The sequence below is a fragment of the Hippopotamus amphibius genome, chromosome 1 (genome assembly GCF_030028045.1).
Source record: "Hippopotamus amphibius kiboko isolate mHipAmp2 chromosome 1, mHipAmp2.hap2, whole genome shotgun sequence".
Taxonomy (NCBI): Eukaryota; Metazoa; Chordata; class Mammalia; order Artiodactyla; family Hippopotamidae; genus Hippopotamus; species Hippopotamus amphibius.
The window spans coordinates 212532879-212560588 of record NC_080186.1 but is presented as its reverse complement, the minus strand read 5'-3'; the positions used below and the strand labels follow the sequence as shown (position 1 = coordinate 212560588).

The 27710-nt window shown below is 46.0% G+C and overlaps 1 protein-coding gene across 1 annotated transcript; it reads left to right on the top strand.

The window, feature by feature from the left end:
• Window positions 1–233: 233 nt before the first annotated feature.
• Window positions 234–27390, top strand: CKMT2 (creatine kinase, mitochondrial 2). The gene is made up of 10 exons (XM_057698005.1): window positions 234–277; window positions 14416–14587; window positions 15937–16135; window positions 17955–18050; window positions 18504–18725; window positions 20413–20498; window positions 21427–21550; window positions 22596–22730; window positions 24347–24472; window positions 27139–27390. Exons 2-10 carry the CDS (start codon window positions 14436–14438, stop codon window positions 27256–27258), a joined length of 1260 nt encoding a protein of 419 aa, XP_057553988.1. The 5' UTR covers window positions 234–277; window positions 14416–14435; the 3' UTR covers window positions 27259–27390.
• The last annotated feature ends 320 nt before the right edge of the window (window positions 27391–27710 follow it).

Sequence of the window (27710 nt, the reverse complement as noted above, 5' to 3'; positions counted from 1 at the left end):
CCGGATTGAGGGGAGGGAAACTTTTCAGAGGAAGGGCAGGTGCTAGAGAGAGCCCAGGGCCCCGCGGCGGAAGAGCCGGGGGCAGGCCTTCAAGGGCAAGGCCGGGGGAGCAGGTGCGTCCTGAGGCCTGAGACGGGATTGGCCGAGACGGGCCCCGCCTGCTCCTCCCGGCCCCGCCCCGCCCCTCCCGGGAGCCCTTTCAAGGCCGGGCCCCGCCCCTCCCGCTCAGTCCTTGGCTGTTCGCAAGCTGCAGGACGCGGGAGACTCCGGCTCCAAGGTCAGTGGGGCTGCGAAACCCGGCTTTATTCCTCCCAAGCGGGGTTACTGTTAGAGCCAGGGTGGGGCCTTGTGCGCCGTGGGCCCAGGGCTGTGGGCCGGGACCTGGGCACGGCTCCGGTGCGAACAGGTAACTCTCCACAGAATCCGGCCGGAGCGCCTGTCCTTGGCTGATGCCACCCTGCACCCAGGTGCCCTTGACCGTTCCCAGGGGCAGCTGCGCGCGAGGGGCTGGCACGGTGTCAGCGCCCTGCCTGCAGTGCCTGTTCTTCATAGCGAATCAGGACCTCTTCTTGATGGGAAGAAAAAATGTAAATGCCGCTGAATTTGGGACTTGAGCCTTCACCTTTCTTTCCCTTGCAATCTGTGGAAACGAATTCATTAGTTTGGGGAATGGTTTCCCTCAGCAGCATCAAAAGAGGGGCAAATCACTGACTTGGGATAAACTAACTGAAAACTGAATGTTTTGAAGCCCTAGAAAGGAACTAATTCCTGATTGGCCCAGTCGCTAGACCTGATTTAAATTGATTAATATTATTGCTAGATGCATTTTTGAAAGCACTAAACCCATTAATAATGAAGCAAGTAACTGTTTTTCCCCCACTGGAGGTGAAAATGCTATAGAATTGACCTACGTGTGTTTCATCTCTGGCAAAGGACTGTTCTTTGCTTGCTTGGGTTACTTTCAGCCCTGTTTCTGGCTCTTGAGTGGGTGACATCTCTGCCTTCGAATACTCTGCTGGGTGTGGGGAGTGACATTTACTAGAACGAGGCCCTTCAGCCCTCCTCAGCACAGCCCTTTAGACGTTCCCTTGGTCGTCGCCCTGGCTCTGTGACCCTGCACAGGGTCAGGTGGAATCACTTGAGGTGGCAGTTAATGGCCTCATGATAAGACTACGATAGTTCACCTGGTGTGCTGTTTCCAGAAGTGCCACTTTTCCTGTCTGCAGCAATCATGCTTCCTCTGTTTCTGAGCTAGTGTCCTTGGTCTGTTCTCTCTGCGCTCATGGAGAACACGACCACCACCAGAACTTGGCAAGGGGGCTTCTTGAGCTTCCCAAGCAGGATATCTGGGCGTTATTAGGCTGCGTGAGCACTTCACGTCCTCCTCTGCTTTTGTAGGTACCTTTTCCAAAACCCCAGACTTTAGAGCTGACCCTTCTGTGGGTTAAGGCACTGTTCCAACAAAGGGCACAAGTGCCACATGCACCCCTGGACTCTGCCAGCTTCGTGACTAGATCTTACCCTTAGATGATGGGCCAGAGGCCAGGTCAGTTTTCCTAAAGGGGTAGATGAGGAAGGGCCAGGAAATGTGGAATGGGGGTGGAATAAGGAATGGAGAGTCCTGGGTGTTCAGAGGCAGGAGAAGGATTGGTTCTGAGACAGACTTCGCCTCTGGCTCAGAGACACTGGGTCTCCATCTCTGCCACAGCTTAGAGAAGGAGCCACTTGTCTTCCCAGAGGGAACCACATGGGGCCCTGCAACAGCATTCTGGGAGTTCCTGCCCACGGAGCCAGGAATCCCACAGGGAGCCTGTCTGAAGGTGACTGGTGGAGGTCACACCCACTCCTGCCTGGGACGCCACAATGGCCCCTTCCCTTGGGCAGGGAAGGAGACTTCCACTCCTTTACAGCATTTCAAAGGACTAGATGGTTCCTAGCTTCCTATTTTCTTGAAAACAGCTTACCCATGAGAGACAAGCCTGGTGATGGTTGTATGTCTTCATCACCAGGCAGCCTAGGAAAGGCCTCTGTTTTATAGGGAAGGACCATAAACCCCTCTGCTTATGACTTTCTACTTGTTGAATAGAACAGAGATGATGCCCAAGGGTGCCTCTTAGAGTGCCAGTGTATCTAGTGGTGGCGAAGTAACTTGAACTCTTTGCTCCCTTAGAACTGGGAAAGGACAGCCATTCTTTGCTGGCCACGAATGGCATCATGAGAATTTGTTCAGAGTGTTCTGTGGAGCGGGTCCAACCCCAAGGACGTCTTCTGTTTTGGGGTGACTCTCCCTGGAGGGAAAGCTGACACGTGGCCCTCCCCCTGGCCTTCCTCTGCCCTCCAAGGAGGTTAAACACATGGATGCCACGTACAGCTGGATAAGAAGTAACTCTGAGTCAGCAGAATGGCACCTGTGGCGTCTCCATCCAGGATACTGAGGACGACCAGGAGGCTCAGAATTGAGGCAGTGACAGAACCCAAGGCCTCCACATCTTAGGATGTGACAAAACCAGACAAAACCCTTAAACCAGGACCCAGACTCCCAGTATGCCTGCCTGAGACAGAGATACAGAGCTCTTGGGCACAATGACAAAAGGGCTTAATGTGGTGGTTCTTGTTTTTTAGTGGAGAGGGCAAGTGTAGGAATAACCACACCACCATTGCTTTTGGCTGTGACCTTGTACCCAGTTTAGAAATCTCCCTGGCTTGGAGCCCAGCACTTCTGCCAGATTTTAGCCCTGATGCTATGAACAGTGCTTTTCAAATTAGAAGTCATGAGGTGTTCCAAGTTAGGGAAACTGAGGCAGACAGCTTCTATGGGGTGAGGGCTAGAGACTACCTCCCTCCTCACCCCTGCAAGCCCTACTTCTGTAGGAGAGAGGAGGGGAGGAAAGAGAAGTTCATGCCCCATCTCCTCAGAAAAAGGCAGGCTGGCCCAGCATCCCCAGCATGGCTGGCAGGCGCTTTGGGCACCTGGTGTCAGAGTGGAATGGGAGAAGTGGCACCCGGCATCTGGGCCGTTTCAGCAGAAGCCTGAGGACAGGAAAGAGAACAGGCTTATAATGTTCTGGGGCTCTGGGGGAGTCGCATGCTCTGAGGTGACGATCCTGTGTCTAGAAGCTGCTGTGGTAAATGCATTTCTACAGTCTTGGGGGCCTGAGTGGAGTGATCTGTGGCATTCGCAGGTCCTAAACCACGAAGGTGGTTTCTCTCCACTTGCTGGTCCGTTCGGGGCCACCTGTGAGGTGCTGTGGTCTACGATGAGCCTGAATCCAGGGCCAAAGACAAGCCTGGGTTCCAGTGCCAGCTTTGTCAAGGTGCTGGCCCCAAGATCTGGGGCAGGTCTCTTAACCTCTTTCTGTTTTCCCCATCTGCAAAATAATGCCTACTTGGCAGGATTGTTTCAAAGACTGAAAACAGTGCTTTTAAGGGCTTTTTGCATGATGTATGGCTCATGGTAGGAGTTCAATAAATGTTAGTTAAAAGAAAAAAAGACAGTAAGATTTGACTGGTTGTGCAGGGATGGAAAGAACTTTCCAGATGGAAGGAGAGGCCTGGGGAAAGGATCAGAGTCTGGAAGAAGATCTTGGGAGCCCAACTGAGTAAATCCATTTTGTGAACCCTGATGCTGGTTTTCCGAGGATGAGCAGTGGATCTGAAAGTACGTGATGGATGCCTTCTGGAATCAAGTCTTATCCTCAGAGAGATTACAAAATAAAATTAGATGAAACACTGTAAATGCTAAAAATGTAAGCTAAAATCAATAAACATTCAGAGAAGGAGCAGACCCGTGTTGGCTGGGATAACCAGGGGTGGCTGTGAGGAGAGCGTGATAACTGTCCCATAGCCTTAGGGTCACTGGGGGAAGGGACTCACATTTATTCAGTGCCTAGTGTGGCCTGTCACTTAGTCCTCACAACAGCTCAGGGAGAGGTCTCACTGAGCCCATTATATGGAGGGAGTTGCCAAGGCTCAGGTAGGCAGTTCGCGGAGTTCCCAGACCCAGCATGGCTTGGGAATTGTCTGTGCAGCTTCTACAGTATACGTGTGATGGTCTCATTCTTGCTACTCATTCAAAAAAATGAAGCTGGAAAATCTGGATTTTTAACACACTTCACAGTTGATTATTTTTTTAGCTTTTAATTAATTTATTTTTGATCATAAAGGCAATCCATGCTGATTTTTGCAAGTGATGCACTACAAATTCTATTAAGAGAAAGTTAATAATCTGCCTACTCCAAGACTGTTGCTGTGAAATTGCTTTTTGCAGCTTGATGAATAACCTTCAATACCTTTCTTGATGTTCGTATAAATATATGCAAATACCTACATACATACACCATAGTTACAAAATTGGAACGCTCAGATTAATTACTCTGCAAGTTTTTCCCCCCCTTTAACCCAGGAATATGGCATAGACATGCATCCAGATAAAGTGGAGGCAGTTTTAACTGATTCTTTAATAGCTGTGGAATATTCCATTGTCTGAATGTATGTCCTTCTCCCGCTGATGGACAGGTTTCCTCTAGGGTTTTTTTTGCCTCTACACATAGTGCTTCACTAAATATCTTTGTGCCTCTCTCCTTATATACTGACAGCTCTATTTCTGCAGAGCAGATTTCCAAAGTGTGATGCCAGGCCAGTGGGTATGCACATTTTTATGTTAACAGATGTCTCCTGGTTCACTTTCCAGAATGGTTGTGGTGTCTCACAGAGCAGTCCAGGTGATTCTGATCACAGCCAGAGGGGAAGGAGAGGGCCATGCAGAGCTGCTCCCCCTCTCAACACCTGCCCCTAACTCTCCCAGCACTACTCAGCAGGAGCCTTTCAGGACCAGAAGAAGGCCCCAACTTGCCCTCCAGTTGGGGCCTTTATTTACCTATCTCCCTAAGAACAGAATTCCTGACTTGGAGCAGCTGAGTGTAACTTGTACCACGAGAAAGGCTCTTCGAAGACATCAGAGCTGAAGGAAGGGAGGGTGCCTGGGAGCAAGCTGCAGGCACAGCAGGCTTGTGGGCTGGAGAAGAGAACCAGGGCTGGCCTGTCAGGGATACACATCCCTACAGGACCAAGCACCCCCGCTTGGCTGAATATCCCACTCTGGACTAGAGGGCCCCTCAGGGAAAAGGCTCTGTCTTGGCTGTGCAGACCCAGAGAGGGACTAGGAGATGGCCTGGCCCAGGAAGTGGCCTGATTAAGATGCAAGACCGAGAGTCCCAGACAGAAGCACCCCAGGGAAAAAGCCTGTGGTGGGTCCAGGCAGGTTCTACAGTTGCCCTCCGGGGGCTTCCTGAGTCTCAGGGGGATGCTCTCCATGTGTTCAGGAGGTAACCCTCTGTCTGTCAGAAGGAGCGAGGGAGCCCTCAGACCCGTTCCCTTCGACAAAGCCGAGTTCCCTGCTGCTGAGCTGTTTGCTGAGGCAAAGGGAGAATGTTCTCACACTGTGGGCAGCCTGTAGAGGTGACCTCTCAGAAGTGGTGCAAAGTGATGGTAACAGATGTGAGCACACACACAGCCCTTCCTGAGGGCCAGGCTGCATTCACATCTGCCTTCAGTAGCTGCAGGTGTTCTAGAATTTAGAATCGGTCAAGGCTGTCCCCGAATCATGGGTTTTTCTCTGGACCTTTGGGGACAGGCAGCCACTACAAACCCTAGGCAGATTCAGTCCCGGCATAATTCAGCTCTCCAAATTTCAGGGGAATTCTCTTCTCTAGAGTCTCTCCAGAGCCAAATTTGGATGAGTGACAGTGGTCCAGGATGCTGTGTCCTCATCTAGAAGATTCTGGACCAAGGCATAGAACAGAGGCTATAGTTAGCCTTTCTTCCCCTCATCTCTTCTGCAGCATTCCATAGTATCAATTCCATAGTGTCATAGTGAGGGCCGAAGGCAATGGCCATGCTCCCAGCTGGAGGACAGCTGGAAGGCAGCCGGCCAGAGAGCCGGCAGCCACGCACCAGGCCTCCAGCCATCTGTTTATGTGTATGAGTGTGTGGTATGTAGTCATTGTTTCTGCTCTAATCTCTCGCAGTTTGTGTCCTGCCACTCGTCCCAGGGCAGGAGGAGGCAAGTAATACCTGTCTGATGAAGATCAGACAAGCTCCCACTGTAGCTGAGTGAGGAGGGCCAGCTCCAGGCCCTCCCAGGGACTCCCGCAGGGCTCTGGTTCCCCTCGAAGGACACTTATTGTATGACTTGTGGTTGCCCAGGTGGGGTGCTGGTTAAGAGCATGGACTACGAAAACAGACCATTGGTCTTGAATCCCAGCATTGCCACTCACAGTCTGTGCTTTTGGACAAGTTATTTTACCTTTCTTTACCTCCATTTGCTCACCTGTAAAATGGGGCTAGTAAGTGTATCAACCTCATGGGTCTGTTGTGAGGATTTAAGGAGGTAATAACCATAAAGCTAACAGAACCGTGTGCCCAGCATATAGTAAGTGCTACACGAGAATTTCCCCCTCAAACTATGAGCTCTGTAAAAGCTGCCACATAGTAGGCACTTAACTATTTATCAAAGAAATAAGTAAAAAGATACCTATCCTCACCGTCTCATCATCCTGTCTTGCCTCTCCCTCCATCACTGCCCACTGTGACCCTTCGCCCCCAAAGCATGGCAGTGTCATTCACAGTGACCGTGACCTACACTGCCTGATGACCTCTGGAAGTCTGGGGTCAGTGGTGTTCCTGGAGGGTGGAAGAAGGCCCGAGGGCACACCCTCTGATTCCCCTGCCCCTCAGAGCTGCCCAGAAGGATGCCTGTGTGCTGGTTGGCAATTTGGCCCCACAATCATGCTCTCCCGAGCCCTCTGTGGAAACCCTGATTGAAAGAAACCATCCAGTATCCCTGAGAGAGCATAAAGAACCACAGGCAGCTAGAACTGCCTGGCAACTCCATTCCTTGGAGATGAGGGGGTTAACTCCATCCAAACATACTATAATATTGTTTGTTATTAAACCTTATAAGTAAAAACAGGATCTTTACTTAAATGAGTACCTGTTGAAACTCAATACATGTGATTTCCCTTTAGCTGTGTGACATTTTAGTTGTCAGTTAACTTCTTGTTTTTGAGTTCCCTCATCTTTGACATGAGGCAAGATATCTGTTCCTTGGGGTTGTGGAGAAAGTACTTGGCACTTGAAAGTGCTAATTTATCCCCCTTATTAAGATATGAAAAGGATTATTAATCATTACAGTTATTCTACAGTGAAATGGGTTGCTCTGGGAAATGGTGAGATGCCCAGCACTGTTGGTATTTAAGGAGGGCTGACAGGAAAGATATTCTTGCATTCTAGCTGAGCTCAATGACCTCGGAAGTCCTTTCCCACCCAATGTCTTTATGACTGTTCGCTCTCACTCACCCAGCATTTACTGAGAACCTGTCACGTGTGGGCCAGTGGGCTTGAGAACCAAGAAAAACCATGACCCAGTCCTGTGGTCATTGGGTCTTTTCTCTTCCATGTGCCAAGCGCCAGATCAGCTCTGAGTGATGTCTGTCCTTGACCTGAGCCCTGCTGAGCTCCTGATACTGTCCTCCCCAGTGGGGGAGGGAAATAACAAAATTAATGTTCTCCTTCCCTTTTCTTAGAGCATTTCCTTTAGAGACTTGTAAATCCTTTCTCTGCTCCTTTGAGATGTATTTAAGTCTTTTTTCAAAGCTAAGGAAGCCTCCAGCCAGTTTAACAAGGCAGGGCTGTCTTTCCTAAGGGCCTGGGAGCCGTGTCTTTGAAGTGTAAATGCTAGGAAGATAGCACCCCAACCTCCCAGTCTCAGTGGTAAAGACCTGCTGTCACAGAGACAGGAGAAGCTCATTTTCCCTTTACATAAAGGCAATTAGCTAATACAAATGGCCACCCCAATGATGAGGTGCATTGAGGGTGAACTCTGTGTGACAAATGGTTCTGTCATGCCTCTTCCTTGAGTCACCTGAAGAACATGCGTAGGAAGGCCCTATCTGCACGGCTCTATAAGAGGGTGAGATTTTGTTCTGTCTTTGCAGTCTCTTTAGCTGCTTGCCTGTGATACCCATCACAGTCTGGTTTCATGCTTAGTCAATAACAAACTGTTTTCTTTCTTTCCTCTATCTTTTGGAGAGGAATTTCTGGATGTCAGGAGATTTAAGCTAAATTTCCCCAACACCTAGCACTTGCTCCTCATCTGACCTCTCCGTCCCTACCTACCTACTCAGTCTGAGAAGGATCCCTGGAGGAAGGAAGGGCATGTAGGGATGCTTCGTCTGTTATCTGTGGGGCAGCCTCCGCTGGATCACCCCTGGAAGCCGCTGAGGATGGGCTCAGTGGGTTCCTGGGCGTCAGCCAGCCTGTCGTGGCTGAGAGATCAGGAGCCTGCGCTGGGCTGCCCTGGCCCCGGGGCAGCTCACAGAGACTAGTAGCCTCAGCAGGAAAATGCTGAAACCAGCCTACCAGCCTTGCTCAGTTGCTTTTATGATAGGATTTCAAAATCGATGGCCAGAAGGGATGTGTTAAGTATAGTGGAAGTAGATTTTTTTTCTCAAGTTTTGATCCAGGAATCTAGCTGGATTACAAAATTGATTCTAAATTGGCTTGGATACCAGGCCTGGGGCTTTGTAGCAGATTGAAAGTGAGAGGGACTTCCCTGGTGGCACAGTGGTTAAGAATCTGCCTGCCACGGCAGGGGACATGGGTTCAATCCCTGGTCCAGGAAGATCCCAGAGGCTGTGGAGCAACTAAGCCTGTGCGCCACAACTACTGAGCCCAGGTGCTGCAACTACTGAAGCCCATGTGCCTAGAGCCCATGCTCCACAACAAGAGAAGCCACTGCAATGAGAAACCCGTGCACCACAACGAAGAGTAGCCCCTGCTTGCTGCAACTAAAGAAAAGCCTGCACGCAGCAACGAAGACCCAAAGCAGCCAATAAATAAATATATACATATATATATATATATATATATATTAAAAAGTGAGAAGCACTTGGGAGTAAAGGAGCCAGGCTAGAGGGGTAAGGTGCCTTGGGGAATGGGCGAAGGGAAAGGACCCATTCCGTTAGACCTACATGCATTTAGAAGGAGATACACAGGTGGCTGGTACGATATCCTCCTTCTGGAAATCAGGCAGAGCACTGCTCACAAATAATTATATGAAGCCTGGGAAGAAGTGTTTATTGAGCAGCTACTATATGTAAGGATCTGTGGCAGATGAGTTCCTGTCCTTGAAGATTTTACCCATCAGCTGGGAAGACAGTCCAAACACAGTGGGGAGTTCCCTAACGTGACAGAAGACACAGGACAAGTGAGTTCAGCAGCAAACGTCGAAAAACTATGCAGCTCAGGTGCAATTGAGTGAACAGCTCGTGAAAGCTTTGGGAACTCAGAGAGAAAGCGGTCACCTGGGGCTCGAAGGGCGCAGGGAGGTTTTGTGGAGACAAAGGCACCAGGCTGTGGACCAGTCAGGCAGGGAAGGATGGATGGCAAAGTCCAAACTGGAGGGGCAGTAAGAAGCAATACTTTTACTAAACAGTAATAATGAATAATTGTACTGGAACAAATGGGAGTGGTTTGTTGCGTTGGCACAAAAGTACAGACAGAAAACTGATATTTTAAAAAATAATATCTATATTAGAATATAAATATACACCGTATATATATATTTTTCAAGTTGTGATTGTAGGGCTCTAGAGCTGTCAGTCTGAATGTCAGTCCGGCCCACTGGGTCCTGGGTATCCTGGACCCTCATGACAGTCCCTGAACATCTGTGCACGTGTGCTTGTGTGAGCCTTCACAGAACTCCAAATACGAGCTTCCTTAGTTGACATTTGCCTCTTTCCCCCCAAATAGATCAGGATTCCTCTCCCAGGGAATGCTGGCTTCTGGCCTCATAAGGCCAAGGGGAGCTGGCTTCTCAACGTCTCTGTTGCCCATTTTCCGCTCTCCCCAACCCCCTGCTCCCCCATCTGCTCAGCTCTCTGATTGACCCTGTTTTCTGGCCTCACAGCCCCCACGGTGCCCACTCAGTTGACACCTGCTCTCCCACATTGATCCTGGCAAAGAGCAAAAGCCAAAGCCTTGATGTGGAGCCCACAGTGAGGGTGTCTGGATGCTGAAGCTTTTATCCCTGGAGAAACACCACAGCTGCTCCAGCCAAACATCTCCTTTCTCCAGTGATCTCTTGACAGAACAGTTCAATGTGTTATGCTAATACTAGGGGCATGGAGGGAATCAAAAAAATTAAAAAGCTTGTAAGGGAGTTTCAGATCTCTTTATGCTCCAAACTTTTGCTGCAGTGGTTTCACACAGTATACTGATTTACAGAACTACCACGTTTGGAAACTAGGCAAAGCCAAATACTGACCCCTTGGGATACAGATTACCCCTTACATACCTATTTCCAGCTCCACTTGTTAATGCCACATGTTACCATCTGTGCAAGTAACAAATCAAGTCTCTCCTGAGCAGGAGTTTCAGCTGTAGATGGTGCTTCTGTAAGATTGGAGCCTCCCGGTAATGGAGACGTCTGTAAGACAAAACAGTGTCCCGCCTGGGCAGCTTTTCAAAGACTAACTTTTAACATGCAAGAGAGAGTTAGTTTAGTCATGAGGAAAAGTGATTTCATTGCAAGCCTGGCTCTGGGTCTTTGGGGAGCATGGTGCAGCCGTTCGCAAGTCACTACCCTGTTCAATGAGACCCTTGTTTCAGTCTCATACCCAAGTTTATCGATTGGGACCTCAGTAGTGAAATTTGATGTCTCGATGTGTCTTGGAGAGAGAAAAACATAGAGTCAAAGAAGCAGGAATTCTTCACTTCCTCAAAGCTTTGAGTCTGTGTTGGTACTCTACAAGGAATCAAAGCCAGGGGTACTTTGAATTTCAGCTCTAGGAGTGCTTGCCTCGCTGCCACCAAAGGCTCCACAGGATTATTGTCGTGAATCATACATCACTGCCCAGACACCAGCATGCTGTTAGAACTCTTGGATGTTAATTAATATTATTTCCAGAAACTAAAATATGGATGTGATGACATTTCAAACATTACTATTCTGAGTCAGACACCTACCCACAGATCACCCTCAGGGGGAAGAAGACCCTTAAAGACCACCAGTGGTCAGTGGGTTGCGGATGGACACCAGCCTCCGCTCTTCCTCCTGACTCTGCCTCTTTGGATTTATCAAACACGCTGATGTCAACACATCAGTGCTAGAGCCAATTAAATGAAGAAAAATAAAAATCAAGCTATTTGAGCCAAACTCAAAAACACATGCACTTCTTTTTAACTTAGGGCTGGCTTAAATTTTGGCCCATATATAGCCTGGGAAGAATTTGGGCAATGCTTCCTATACTTTGGTGAGTTCTATGGTAAAACTCAGAGAAGACAGCATTGCGTCTCTGCTTATGAAGCAGATTGGAGGGTGTGGACGCAGATAAGACAGGTCTGAAAGATGTAAGTTGGTGTCACCTGCTGCATACGAGAGCCAGGATGCGTGGGTGCTGTTACTTGAGGAACACCGACCTACCCTTGGAAGGAGATGGACAGCAGCGCAAAGTCTAGTCTAGTGGAGAGCAAAGAAGTACATGCGATGAGATGAATGTTGGGCCATTACAAGTCCCTAGAACAACTTTAAGAAATGGCCCATTTCTCTTGCCTGTTGATTACTAAAGTAATTCCTGCCGTCTTTAGGATTAAGGGAATTGTTTTTAAACATTGGCACAGAGGAAAGGCTGTCTGATAATCTGATTTTCTGAGCTAACAGAGGAAAATAACTTCCTAATTTTTTTCAAGGGCTTTGATGCTTTTAGTTGATATGCTCAAATTTCTCCTTAGTGTTGCTCAAAAAAGATGTTAAGTGAAGACTTCTAAGTGGGGATCCTGGAAGCACAAAGTTGATAGACCCATCCCAGATCCCAAAACACAATCAAGGAAGAAAGTGGACCTCAGAAGGCTACTCTTAGAATTGTGTGTAAGGCCAAACCAACCTCACCTTATTAGAGGAGTTTATTGTCTGCTGGGCAACCCAGGTTTTCATCCCACAACCATACTTTCAACGGACTCATTGCAGCCATCCAAGCCACCTACGCTTGGAGAATCTTGTAGCAGAGTCCTGGTAATCTTCCAAATACTAGGGAAAAAATTCCACCCTTCCTTTATTTGGGCATCACAGAGACCAATATAATGACTGAGTACTAAGAGTTACCTGCTCTATTGTTCTCCACTCAACAACCCACGTTAAATAGCTCTGCCCTGGATGGTGCTGTGAATTAATTGTCCATTCTGATCTCAGGCAGTAGCAGATACAGCAGGGCATCTGATTTTCATCCCTGGTGATATTATATAAATATTTATCTCGATTTATACATATTCTCCATTTTATCTGCATCTTAGGCTGTCCTGGTGTCTATTTCCTATTTCTAAAGTGTATATTTTAGTAGTTCCTTTGTTATTGATCTGCTCTTTACCTTAAATTGCCTTTTTCATCCTCAGTTTTTTGAAAGATAGTTTGACTATGGTGTCCCCAAGTCTGGTTGATAATTATTTTCTCTTAGCCCCTTAAAGACACCATTTCTCTGGCTTCCATTATTCATTGTTGAAAAATCAGCTGATGTTTTTTCTTTATAGATGAACTGTCTTTTCTCTCTGACTGCTTTTGATATCTTTGTTACTGATATTCTGCAGTTGACTATTATTTATGTATGTGTGGCTTATTTTAATTTTGCTCGTGTTATGTCATGCCTCTTGAATCATGGATTTTTGTCTTTCATCAGCTCTGAAAATTCTCCGCCATTTTTCTTCAAATATGGCTTCTCTGTTTTCTCTGTTCTCCCTCTGAGGCTTCCATTAGATGTGTATTTGATCTTGTCATTCTATCCTGTATATCCCTTATATCTCATTTTCCACTTTCTTATTTACCCGTGCAACATTCTGGATAATTTCTTAAGATGTATCTTCCAATTCATTTATTCTGTCTTCATCCATATTATATCTATAGTTCATTCTGGTTCTCTTTCAAATCTGGTTGATCGTTCTTGATAGTCTCTTGTTGCTTGTTCATCATTGTGATTCCATCAGTTACTTCTTTACACATTCCCACATGGAGCTAATCTACATTCTTGTCTGACAGTTCCAGTATCTTCAGTCATTGGAGGTCTGAATCTGTGGCCATGTCTTTTGTTGATTCCCACTCATGGTACCTCCTTGTGTTCTTGGTGATCTTTGACTGAGAGCCTATTGCTAGATCTTAATCTGTAGGAAAGCAGGGCCTAAATTAAGTATACCTTCCTCAGAGAGGATTTGAGTGTGCTTCTGCTGGGCGCTCCTGACCTTGGACCACATTAGCCCCTCTCAAGGGTCCCAGCTCAACTGGGGAGTCTTAAACTCAGCTCCCCAGCTCCTTGCTGGTATCCCGACCTTAGTGTTCAGATGGACATCTACTCTCAAGATAACCCAAACCTCCTGGCTTGTTACTCTCAGCTCTGACACCCACTCATTAGGGGTGAGCAAAGTAGGAGAGTGATCTTCAGAGACTTTGCAATGGCATGTAATGATTAGTCAGATCCATTCCACCTGCCTTCACCAATCAAAGTTGTTTTAAGACTAGCCTCTCCATCAAGCAGCTCCTAGCCTAAACAATAAGATGTTTGCCTGAGTTATTTTCCAGGAACATGGAGTCAGCTGTGTCTAGTTCAAGCTGAGCTGGTTAAGACTGGATGGGACCAGCAACCCTCCAGCTGGGTATACGTGAATGTCATTGAACTTTTGACATAAGAAGGCTGAAAACTCCACTCTCAGAACCTGCAGAGGCCTGTAGCCTAAATACACCTGTGCAAAATGACAGTTACCACACCTTTTTCCAATCACCTTTCCCCATGCTCCCCACACTCCCTACGCCTCAGGCTACCCAGCGTCTTTATTTGTTATCCCATAAGTACCACAAGCCCCATACCTTCAGGGAGGTGGATTTGAGATTTGTTCTCCCATCTTCTCCCTTGGCTGCCTTGTGAATAAACCCTATCTTTGCTGGAAACCTTAGTGTCTCAGCATTTTGGCTTGCTGTGCATTGGGCAAAATGAATCTTGTTCAGTGACAACTTCTTCTGTCTCTTACAAGTCCAGCAGTCCATTCTATTCAGGGTCTAGTTGTGTAGCGGCAGAGTCCAAAAGAGCACCTGGTCTGTCAAACAGCCAGATGTAGAAATCCTCCGGTTTTTTCCCCATATATTGTATTAGCAGAGGAAATGGCATGCACTTCAAGCAGTTGGACATTCTCAGTGTCTAAAACTACCCAGATCTTCCCAAGGAGCATGAAGGTGAATGGGGGGAAATGGAAGAAAGAGAAAAACAAAATGAAACAGGCTAAGTCTCCCGCAGTTTTTTCTCTTGGCTGTTGATCTCTATGCTGTGTTTCAGGGCCATCCTGTGAAGCTGTCTAATCCTCAGCTTCTCTACTTTTCAGACGCTCATCCAAGAGGAAGGATGGCCAGTACCTTCTCGAAGTTGCTAACTGGCCGCAGTGCCTCTCTGTTATTTGCTACCTTGGGCACCAGTGCCCTGACCACTGGGTACCTGCTGAATCGGCAGAACGTGTGTGCTTCTGCCCGGGAGCAGCACAGGCTATTCCCTCCAAGGTAAGTCCTCTTCGCTTTACAATGATGCCAAATGCCAGCCAGAAATATGCTTTCCTCTGCTGAAACTGTCAGCAAGGGCCCCTCTTGTTGCCTCTGAGGATGACTAAATCAAATTGACTCATTAAGCGCAGTGACCTGTGGTGAATCCAAGGAAGTCTTTAGTGTCACCATCCCTGCCCAGAGCTTGAAGTCTAGTGGAACAGTAATAATGGTAAGAGCTAAGCTTTGTTAAATATGTCTAGGTGTATCGAGCACTTTATGCAGAGTATTTTATTGCCCTTGGAGTCTCTTTGTGATGACATGGAGGCTTAGGAAAACTAAGTAGTGCCTGAGGTCACACAGCTGGCGCAGCCAAACGCGAACCCAGGGACCTCGATTCCAGACCCGTGCCTCGCTCATGCTGTACCGCCTTCCAGAAAATGTGATATGATGGCACTGATTTTAAGTATCAGCTTTAAAGGATCTTGCAGGAAGGAAGTGGAGGAGTGCATGAGGATGGACTGCTTTTCCCGCCCTTGGGACTTGCCATGGCTTTGATGTCCCGCACCGGATAGAGTTGGAGCAGAGTGCTAACTTTAAGGGATTCCCTGTAGGCAGGTGTGCATGAAAGAGATGAGGAAAACCTGAGATGTTTCTCAGAAACTTTTACTGGCTTTTGTGGGAATCAGGATCTCTGAGAGAATTACTGGCACCCACCAAGTACCTCAGGAACTCCTGAGGTGAGGTTACCTGTGTTTGACCCCATGGTGGTCCTGCATCCCCTATTCTTCAATCAGTACACATCCCAGGGTAAGATAGCACTCCCCATTCCATTTCTTTCTGTGTATGATTTCAACAGATGATTACTGGATGCCTGTTTCTATAGGCAGGCACTGTTCTCAACAAAGCAGATAGCCATAGAGTTTGCATCATAGACAAAGGACAGATAAATCAGTGAATGTCTACGTAGTTCTACCCACAGGGTTTTTAGCCTCTATCACAAACCTTAGGGGCCAAAATTTGGCTGTTATAATTTACCAAAACTTCTGGGTTTAAAAAAAAAGTCTGCATATGATTTCAATTTCTTTTCTAATTGTTTTCACTTTATCTCCTCTTTACATAAACACAGGCCACGGGCTGTGGGCTCCTACAGCCAGCATCATGGACTCCTTAGGCAGGGCCAGGTCCATTTCCCTGGCAGTTCAGGGAACTAGTCTTTAAAATCTGGCTTACTTAAATCATGACGTGGCCAGTTTCCCTCTGCCCTGGCTGAAGAGAGCCTGGTGGAAGGATGGATGGCCAGAAGCAAAGCTCTTGCATAGGCTCTTTGTCTCAGGAGCTGCTCACTGAACATCCCTCTCCTCGTGCAGTGCAGACTACCCTGATCTGCGCAAACACAACAACTGCATGGCCGAGTGCCTCACGCCGGCCATCTATGCCAAGCTCCGCAACAAGGTGACGCCCAACGGCTACACGCTGGACCAGTGTATCCAGACTGGAGTGGACAACCCTGGCCACCCCTTCATAAAGACCGTGGGCATGGTGGCAGGTGACGAGGAGTCCTATGAGGTAAAACTCTCGGATGCCAGTTCCAAAGTGTGTGTGTATTGCGGGGCGGGGGGGGGGGTGGGGGGGTGCTCTGAGTTCCCTCTGTGGGGCCAACTTGCTGCCTTCGCAGGAAGGGTGCCCATAAAGGGAAGCCAGCTTCCATAGGACATCTGCAGTGCTTTCTGGAACAGTGAGATCTACAGCTTCCCAGGGACAAGGCTTCCTTTGCTGCTGCTCTGGCAGCCCTCCCCGCTGAGGAACGAGGGGCGTGACCCAGCCCTGTGAGCGTGTCCTGGGGATGAATTGGTACAGGAAAAACATCTTTCCTGTTTTTACCGTACTTGTGATATGTACTCACCAATAAGGCATCAGGAGATGATGTGTTTGTAGCTGAACTTTATTGAGGCCGGAGGATGGTCCTGTGTGTGTTTAGTTTGGGAATTAGTGATTACACAGTCCACCGTGGTCTTACTGAGTTCACGAAGTCTCTTGGAGAAATCCCGTGATCTCCACATCCTCAGCCTGGATGCAGAAGCACAGGATGGTTTGCTGGCCTGTAGCTCAGCCACCAGAGCAGCTTCTGTGTCATGGTAAAAACCTCCAGCCTGCCTCCCTCAAGACTGCCCCCTTTGTACCTTCTGTTGCAGGGAGCCGAAGGCAGTTCCCCGGGAAGGCAGCCCTCAAGGGTGGTGTTGGTGGTGGGGCATCTTGAATAGACTAGACGGCAGCTACTCAGGCACAGCAGTGCCCAGCTCTGGGCTCCCAGAGCCCCAGGCTAGAGCTGGCTCCCTGGAGCCACTTCCCACAGCTCCGAAAGTCTGCAGGATGCTGTTTGACTTCTCTTAACCTTAATTTACCTAAAGGATGTTCCTGAAGTTTTTGGGTTTTTAAAAAGTAGATTTCGCTCAAGATAGTTTGTGCTAGGGAAGGTCCTCACAGGATGAGAGGTCCCTGCTTTGCCTTAATTGCTGCTGTACACTTTTCTTTCTATGCAGCTGGTTTTCCACAAATTTATTATATTGCTTAAACTCTAGAACCTGACCATCCCTTTTGACCACAAGACTGCTTAGCTTCTGATCTGGCAGCTTCTTTTTTTTTTTAATTTATTTATTCATTTACTTTTTATTTTTTGGCTGCATTGGGTCTTCCTTGCTGTGCATGGGCTTTCTCTAGTTGCAGCGAGCAGGGGCTACTCTTTGTTGTGGTGCACAGGCTTCTCATTGCTGTGGCTTCTCTTGCTGTGGAGCATGGGCTCTAGGCATGCGGGGTTTGGGGTAGTTGTGGCCTGTGGGCTCAGTAGTTGTGGCTTGCAGGCTCAGTAGTTGTGGCTTGCAGGCTCAGTAGTTGTGGTGCATGGACTTAGCTGCTCTGCGGCATGTGGGATCTTTCCAGACCAGGGCTCGAACCCATGTCCCCTGCATTGACAGGTGGATTCTTAAGCACCGCGTCACCAGGGAAGTCCCCTGGCAGCTTCTTTTATCCCACAAGAGCAAGAGCTTTTGGAGAGAACCCTCAAATTCTTAGACACAAGATTTTCTTGCTCCATCTGATGGCAGTGAATTTGACAGAATCACTAGGGAGGTGGTTACCATTACAGAGTTCTGTAGCCCTGCCCTCTCCCAAGGGCTAAAAGGTTTCCTCTGGTGTATGCCACCTACTACTGCTACTACTACCACTATTATTAGCCATCAATCCAGCCTCACACCTATTTCCTGTATGGTTATATGGAGAATTTCAGAGAAGGAGGGCATCAACTGAAGATAAAAAAGGCTCAAGTGATGAACCAATGAAAGTCGATGAACCAATTAAAGAGGAAACAGGAGTATCTTCCCTCCTGCAGGTGTTTGCCGACCTTTTTGACCCCGTCATCAAGCTGAGGCACAATGGCTATGACCCCAGGGCGATGAAGCACACCACGGATCTGGATGCATCCAAGGTAGGCTCCAGCCGCCTCTGTGCCTTCCCATGAGGCTGGCACTCCAGAGCCCAAGGTGAGGAGCACTGGAGAGAAGCGCCCCTGGGTCAGCTGCCCTTGAAAGCTCAGCGATGGCTCTCCCACACCATGCTCCCTGGAGGGCCACCGAGACAGTCAGGAAGGTCCCAAAGTTCATTTTTCTTACCTCTTACCACCAGGGGGGTGGTGGTCACTGAAAACTTTCATCCTTTCCTAAAACAATTACTTTTCTCACCCCAAACTTAGCCGGGGTAAAGGATTGCAGACAGTGCTGTGTAAAGTAGTTACTCCCTTGACTTCTCTCTAAGACCCTGCCCCAGAGCTGCGGGATGTGTCCAGCATGAACCCATGCTCAGTGCCCAGGGGTCCCCTGATCGGCGGGTTGGAGGCCACTGCGGCTATGGCGCCGCGGTGACCCCGCACTCTGCTCGGCAGATCACTCAGGGGCAGTTCGACGAGCGCTACGTGCTGTCGTCCCGGGTGCGCACCGGCCGCAGCATCCGCGGGCTGAGCCTGCCACCTGCCTGCAGCCGAGCCGAGCGGAGGGAGGTGGAGAACGTGGCCATCATGGCCCTGGAGGGCCTCAAGGGGGAACTGGCCGGCCGCTACTACAAGCTGTCCGAGATGACGGAGCAGGACCAGCAGCAGCTCATCGACGTGAGTGGCCCCTGAACCGTCCGGGCTGCCTGGGACTGGGCTGTGCCGAGAAGAGCCCTGACCCGTGTGGTGTGGCCTCCCCTGGAGCCCAGGACCCTGCCCTGGTTGGGAGCTTGCTGGGGCTTCAGCTTGATCAGTCTAAGGAAGGAAGAGCAGCCCTTTAAAACTTTAGGTCCAAAGTGGAGATGGTCTATGGATAAAGTCTGCAGAGGAAACGATATGGTGGTGGGCTGGGATTGGTGGCTGGGGTGAATGGAGGATCTCCTGGCCTGCTGATAGGTAGGCACAGTTGGGTGTGGAAAATCCTGTCTGGCCTGGAGGATGGTCTCCACTCCCACACTCAAAGATTTAAGTCCAGGAAGCTAGGAATATCTGCAAAGGGAATTATCCAGGTGGAAGGCCTGCTGTGACTCACGTTGGAGCCAGCCTCTGGGGTTCCTGCTGCCTCCGTAGGTTCTTCATGGCTTCACTCTACTTGGGTAGACAAAACCCAGGTCCCTTCCTTTTTCCCCTGTAGCACAGTTAAAGCAGAATGGCATTTTCCAAAATACCTTTAAATTCCAAGGGAAAGTAGAAACAAATTTCTGTCATTTCAGAAGATGTGTTGTCACAAAATATGCCCCATTTCCAAACCAGACGGGCCAACTATATGATCTAGAGACCTCCGTCTCCTGGTTCTCACCACTTGTCCTGTTAAAGAACAAGCCCTCCTCTGCCTCATGTAGCCACTTCTGGTTTCCAGCTTAAAGGACATGCTGTTTCCTGGGCAACGACAGTCCATAGACCTGTCCTGGCTCAAGTTTCCCACCTCTTCCGCTTAGAGATTGTAGAAGGGCTCCCCTTCCCGTGTCCTCCTGATTTCTGACTTCAGTCTAATCATATTTGAATAGATGGTCCCTATTCATATTCTTACTGTGTACACCCAGGAAGAAGAATGTCCATCTCTGGACACTGTTTTGATCTGTAGAGTGGTGAATTGCAGTTAGAGGCACAAGCTGGGGAGTCATACAGGTCTAGGTTTGCCTCTAGGCTCTGCCACTTCCTAATCGTGTGAGAGGTGGTTTTCTGTCTCTGGAGCTCAGTTTTCTTTTCCTATCTAATAGAATGATTATATTTACCTGGAGCGTTGTTGTGAGGATGAAAGGAAATAAGTTAAAAGTACATACATTGAGCCTGGCACATATTGAGCATTAAATGAATGGTGACTATTTTTATTTACAGATCATTATTTTACATCTCTAATACATTTTAATGAAAGGAATGATAATAATAAACCAATAATGCTAGAAACATGGAGAATGCGGCTGTGTAGAACACGTCTCAGGATAGCACCCCTCACTCACTGCCCTCTCTGCCATTGCACAGGGTTGGCACTGGTGGAGTAGACACGCTCGTAGTGATGAAGGAGTTCCTTCTGGCCTGAGCCAGTGGTTTTCAACCTTAGCTGTACACTAGAATAAACTGAAAATACCCATGTCCAGGCTGAACCCCATAACAAGTCAGAATCTCTGAGAGATCGGAAGTGGGCATTAGAATTTTTTTTAAGCTCTCAGGTTATTATAAAGGGCTGATAATGCTGAGAAGACCTGAGCCATTATTAGTGAGTTGAAAGTTGACCACCTGGCACTTGCCATCGTGTCTGATCTCATCAGTTTCTTCTCTTTGCTTTGTCCCTTTTGGCCTGCAGGACCACTTTCTATTTGATAAGCCAGTATCCCCTTTACTAACTTGTGCTGGGATGGCCCGTGACTGGCCAGATGCCAGGGGAATCTGGTATGGACGTAGCATTTTCACATTTGCAGTGTGTGCAGACGTGCTCCTTCAGATCACTGCTTGTCCTAACCTAAAGTTGCTGTGACCTGCACTTGACAGCATGCCTGGCTTGAGCTAAATGGAGAAGATAGAGTACTTAGAAATGGGTGTGTGTGTGTGTAATATATGTAAGTATAGTGATGTTTCCAAGATGTGCAGGAATGTTAGCTGCTTTGCATGAATTATGCATGAGAAAAAAGACTATTTTAAAGAAAAAATCAGCTTCATATTATTTGACCTCACAGAGAATCTGTTTCATGACATTCAAACAAAAGAGCAGAAAATGAAAAATAATATTGAGGATTTACGCAAAAGACTACAAGGAAGAGTGGCCATTGAGTGTACACATATTTTATCTCAGCCAACAGTCCTCAGGCCACTTTGATTCCTAAACCTTGGTAGGTTATGACGCTACCCAAAGGAGCCCAGCTCAAAGTGGCGCAGCTGCTCAGTGGGGGCGGTTAGGCAGAATCTATACCGCAAACATGTGAAATCTTCTGCACCTCAAACATGTTGAGCTGCAGGTAAAATCTTTTTTTAAGTGCCCCAGGATTTTGGTTGAATCTATTAAGAGACAAAACACTCTTGTTAGCGTCAAAGCTAGATGTTATCATGGCTAAGTTATTGTCCTCCTCGTCTGAGGAACGAGGGAGATTATGTTCTTGTTGGGCAAAAGCGTGACATCTTTGAGGGCTGGAGTTGGTCTTACTCTTCATTCTGTCAAGATAACATTATTTTGCAGTACTTGTTCAGGCACAGTTAAAAGATTAGGACCATCTAAGGAAATGAGAAGGTGAAATGAAGCAATCAAGCTACAGAGGTAATGGGGATTGTCGTGTGTTGAAACAAGTGTAATTAACACTCAACGGTGCATTTCTCTCTTCATTAGGCATAATCATGACAAGACATTTCTCATCTGGATTAATGAGGAAGACCACACCAGGGTAATCTCTATGGAGAAAGGAGGCAATATGAAAAGAGTATTTGAGCGATTCTGTCGTGGACTAAAAGAGGTAAGATGTCATCAGCGATTTCTGAATATTCACTAAAATAAAATCTATTTTTTGTTCTTGAAAAAGAAAATACTATGGTGACTACCAAGATGGGGCTGTTTTTTCCTAGGGATCATGGCACTCTTTTGGGGTGGGGCTTCCAGGGCAGTTCTTCAAAAAATAGATGACTTTTTTTGGTTGTTATTAGCAAGCTCCTGTGCGTCCCTCCCCAGTGCACAATGGTTTAGAGACGTCTGTGGCTCATTAGTTATTTTCTAATTCCTTTAACAGAGCTCTTGGCTGTTCTAAGCATAGAGACAGTATAGGATGCACCTATGTTCATACATAACCTGACCACAGCCTTACTGGATGAGAATTCCTATATTCTCCTACTATGCTCATGTGGAAAAGAATAACAACTGACATCTATTGAGTGTTTAGTATGTGCTAGGTACTGTATTCAGTGCTTTACATGGTTCATCTAATTTAATTGGACCACTTTAATACTGTGATAGAAGAGGTTTAATTGTCTATTAAAGAAGTACTGTAGAAAGAAAGAATGAAATTTTGCCATTTGCAGCAACATGGATGGACTTGGAGGGCATTATGCTAAGTGAAATAAGTCAGACAAATACTGTATGATATCACTTTTATATGGAATCTAAAAAATACAACAAACTAGTGAATAAAACAAAAAAGAAGCAGACTCACAGCTATGGAGAACTAGTGGTTCCCGGGGCGGGTGGGGGGAGAGGGAAGGGGGAGGGGCAGTATAGAGATGGGGGAAAGGGTTATTATGGGAGTATATGACATTATGTGTGTGAAACTTTTGAAAATTGTAAAGCTCTATAGAATTGAAAGAATCTTTCATTCAAATTTTAAAAAGTTTAAAAAAAATAAAAGAACTGCAGATAGCTTTACTTTTTCCTTTCCAGAAAAAGAAGTACTATAAATTTACCAACGTTTTATTCGTGGCAAACATACAGTACACACATCTTTCCCTGGTGTTTGCGATGTGCTGAGTGAATGGATGTCTGAGAACTGTGTCATTTGTTCCTTGTCGTAGGTAGAACATCTAATCCAAGAACGAGGCTGGGAGTTCATGTGGAATGAGCGCCTGGGATACATTCTGACCTGCCCTTCGAACCTTGGCACAGGGTTACGGGCCGGTGTCCACGTTAGGATCCCAAAGCTCAGCAAGGTGATGTCATGTAGCCAGTGGCCCTGTTGGGTTCCACCAGGATTGGGTCATCTGGGACAGCCCATTCCTTAACCCTTATTTTCTGCACCGATGAAAGAAAAGGTTGTTTGCCTCAAAAACACTTGTATCCATAGGATAAGAGGTTAAGAGGCTATAAGAAAGGGATGTGGCTTCAAGAACAAGAACTTTAAATTCTCCTTCATATCACAAGTCGGGATAGATAGGCCTGCTGCGCTGCTCTGCTTCCTGGCCTACCTTCCATCTCCTCTCTCTCTCCCAGTACAGAGGCCTTCAGACTTGAGCCTGCAGCAAAATCACCTGGAGGCTTGTGAAAACACAGATTACAAGGTCCACCTGCAGAATTTGCATTTCTCATCAGTTTCCAGGTGCTGCTGCTGCTGCTGCTCAGCGAAGTACACTTGGAGGACCACTGTCTCAGGGCACTGTCCCCTTAGTGTGGTCACAGTCAGGCCTCACGTTGTAGCCTGTGGGAAGGGGAGAGAGCATGCCGCTGTATCCATGTAAAGATTGAAGATCTAGGCCTGGCAGTGGCACCCCTCACTTCTGCTCGTTCCATTAGCAAGAAGCCGGTGGTTACTTCCTCAGCTCTCCTGTGGAAGAAAGGAAAAAGGATTCGGGTGGGCAACTAAGAGTTCTGCCACAGCACACCAAGTGAATCAAATACTTTAAAACAATTTTAGAAAATGTGCTTTTGGCCAAAAAAAGTATGATAGTATTTGTTATTCACAATTCCCATGGTAAGAAAATTATTTGATATAATTTAATGTCATGATTTTAATTATATCAGTAACAACTGATTATATAGATGAATATAGATATATAGATGAATCTATATATTACTGATATGTATTCAATTATATCAGTAACAGTAACAACTGTTATATAGATGAATATTAAACTCACCAAAGCTGGCATCCAGATGCAAAAAAAGCAGTATAGAAGTTAATGACAGGACTTCTCTGGTGGCACAGTGGTTAAGAATCCGCCTGCCGATGCAGGGGACATGGGTTTGATCCCTGGCCCGGGAAGATCCCACATGCCGTGGAGCAACTAAACCCGTTGACCACAACTGCTGAGCCTGTGCTCTAGAGCCCATGAGCCACAACTACTGAGCCCATGCACCACAACTATTGAAGCCTATGCACCTAGAGCCAGTGCTCTGCAACAAGAGAAGCCATCACAATGAGAAGCCTGTGCACCACAATGAAGAGTAGGCCCTGCTTGTCTAACTAGAGAAAAGGCCGCTCGCAGCAATGAAGACCCAATGCAGCCAATAAATAATTTAAAAAAAAGAATGAGAAGTTAATGACAGCGCTGCTACCTTCTAGCTGTGTGTGGTCTACTTTTAGGCAAGTTAATTCCTCTGAGATTTAGTTTCCTCATTCACCCTCAGTGAAATGGGGGTAAAAGCAATACCTTCTTCATGGGATTGTTGTAAGGTTTAAAAGTTCCAGCGCATGGCCCTGGTACAAAGTAAATAGATCTTTAATAAGTATTAACTGTTATTACTTCTCATTATGTGTCTTTTCTATGTGTGCCAAGAATGATGAAACAATTTTGCTTCCTACGACACTAAGTATTATCCTTTGTCCCAGGATCCGCGATTTTCTAAGATCCTGGAGAACCTGAGACTCCAGAAGCGTGGCACGGGTGGTGTGGACACTGCAGCAGTGGCGGATGTGTATGACATTTCCAACATAGATCGAATTGGCCGATCAGAGGTAACATTTCTCTCACCTTCCTTACATGAACTAACAAAATCAGCCTAGAGAACAAGAAGCAACCTCAACAGCCTTTCCTTATTCACAAAATTCAAGACCTCCTCCTTGCCTATTGAGTCCTCAGTCATGTTAGCATTTCATTCCATAGTACTTGCCTTCCATGGGAAATCACTGCATAAAGGTCAGCATGATGTGAGCTGAGAATGTGTAGGCAAGTGAAGGAATTCACTGTGGGACTGTTGTCACCCACTTGCCCCCAGAGCTATTCCAGCGATCTGGAGCAGCAGGAGCTCTGTTATGCTAAAGGACAGCAGTCTTTTATCACTTGAGTCAGAGAACACATGTGCGCTCTCTCTCTGAGGGCAGCGACACAGTGGATTTTCTCTTGATCCTGAATTTCCTTTGGTGAAGGTCACATACTATCATCTTCACTTTGGCATTTTTAGATACTTGATAGTTTGTAAAATTTTATGTTTAGGGCTAAAGATGACATAAGGTATGCACGAGGTATGTGTAAGACTGTACTCATCAAATAATCCTTAGGATTCTGTGAATACACAGGGTGAATGGGATTCATAAACTATGGGTAGGCCTGGAGCGATGCATGAGATAAAGCACAAAGAGCACAAGTAACGAACATGCAGCGAGATCCTAAGCAAATCCTGATCTCAGTAAGTCATCCTGGCTTATCTGGATATGGTCCCATTGAACGTATTGTGGCCATCATTAATTTAAAAGCCTCTCTTCTTATAACATACAACTCTTCATAACTCAGTGGCTGGTTATTAAATCTGTGGATCATCAGTGCTCTTTCTTCTTCCTCGCCATCTTTTGCATATTTTGTTGCCAGTTGGTACTCCTACCAGTACCCCGAGGAATGGAAAGGAGAAAACACTCGAAACAATTAAATCATCCTGAGTGCTACCAGCTCTGATAAAGTACTTCAGGAAGAAGCAGCTATAAATACCAGACCTTCTAAATTTTCTGAAAAAAGTATGGTCTAGTGCATAAAGAAAATCTGGGCCCTGTCAGCTTCTAATATTAACTAGATTTTTATTACTGGAAAGTAAGGTAGTCATCATTTTTTAAGAAAACTATAAGTTAATAAGTGATCATTATAAGAGCTAGAAAAAGTCCCAAAAATGTTAAAAAGTAAAACCACTTATTTAACCTTATAGCCCTGAGATAATTATTGTGAACATCATTCTAAATTGCCTTCCATTCTTACAATATCCAAAAAATGTTTTTAAACAAAATTTAGTATTATAACATATATTTGATATAACACAGCTTTTTCCCAATATAATGAGCATTTTCCTGCAGTATTAAATATTCTTCAAAACATATTTAATGACAGCATAGTAAAGATAGTCCATTATCTATATCTCACTTTTAAAAATTTTATTTTATGTTGGAGTATAGTTGATTAACAATGTTGTGTTAGTTTCAGGTGTACAGCAAAGTGATTCAGTCCTTGATTATTTGATATTTTGTTTGATCATCTCTATACATAGCTATGGCCAACTCTATACATGACTCTAATCACAACTCTGATTGTTTAGTTAGGATATATTCATAGGAAAGGAATTCCTAGGTTAAAAATGAGAGTCCCTTACTTATAACCAAGTTTCCTACCAGGAGATTTATACCAAGAGAATTCCACTGGTAGTGAATGAGAAACCCATCTCACCGCACCCTCATCAACACTGGGATGGGTCAGCTGGATAAGTAGAAAATAAGTGTTTTTTTAATTAGTAATAACTAGCTTTCTGGCCCAGCCCTTTCACAGGGTTTCAGTTTCCTTATGCATGAAAGGAAGTGCCTAAAGTATGTGTATTATGCCTAAAGTATGTTCACCTGTAACACTTAACCATCTCTTCCATGATTGCTATGCATTCTTGAGTTATATCATGTATTTTAGTGCTGTCTGGAACTAACTAGTAATTACTATCTTAGTTTGGGTCCCTTTAGGAGCAGTGCAAGTAATTTGTTTGGGAGGTGATTTCAGGGAAAAATTCATAGATATACTCTAGTTTAAGAAAACCAATTATTTGTAAATGAAAGTTTTAACATATTTTTAAGCAGAAATTTAAAAGTATATCTTAATATAAGTCACCTAGTTTTCTTTAAGTAGCAAACTTAGCTGGTACAGGGCAAACATAATCTAATTGCCAAACATTTGCGTTTAAACAACTTTCAGAAAGCTGTTGCCTGTATAAATGAGAATATCTGAACTATAGTATATTTATGCTCATGTAGCTTAGTGGCAGGTCAGAATTCAGACCTGGGTCAAGAACATCACAGGGGTATCACTGTGTAGTTTTAGATAAACTGTAATTTTATAGCAGAGATTGCCGGGGGAAAAGTATCTGAGATGCAAACTAATGGTTTTCATATTTTAAAAATTTTCTCACACACAAAGTAGCAACCTTATTTTAACTAAAGACAGATTGAGAGAAACTCCGTAATATCTCTGCTTCCCATCTCAGACAATAACCATCAGACACCTCTCCTCCCACAAAACGTTAGGGAAGTAATGAGGAGAAATTGTTAAGGTCCATTTAACAGGGCAAGTTCTCATTTGTCCCAGTGTTGTTCCTATTGATCAAAGCCTTGCGTGTGTGTCTTCAATGCAAATTAATTTTTCATCTTTTTCACTGTCAAAGGTTGAGCTTGTTCAGATAGTCATCGATGGAGTCAATTACCTGGTGGATTGTGAAAAGAAGTTGGAGAGAGGCCAAGATATTAAGGTGCCACCTCCTCTACCTCAGTTTGCCAGGAAGTGAACTTTCTCTCCCTAATTTATACATATGTCTGCTGGTATGACAGACATAAAGAAATTTCTACTCTGAGAGTTTTTGTAGACTTGGAAAAATGTAAAATTGTAAGTCCTATCTTTACAATAAAACTCTCCTTAATATCTTTGGTTTGTTTCCTTGATTATTTTTTTAATGCTACTAAGAAGGGCAAACATCCAATTACAAGTAGGAGGAAGTAAAAATATTTTCAGACCATGATAAAACGAGTATTTGTAAGAACACATGCACAAATCTAGAAACCTTCCCACTATCTAGATGCTACTATAGTCAACCCCTTAACAAATCCCTGTGGACACCATTGAAAAATGAGGAGCTAATGTAATCAATTTTCTGGCAAATAGAGCAAGAGGATTCATTTCTCTCGAAAGTGTGGAAATAAGGACTATACAAATGAGGACAAACAGAGGCTATTTCTGCAG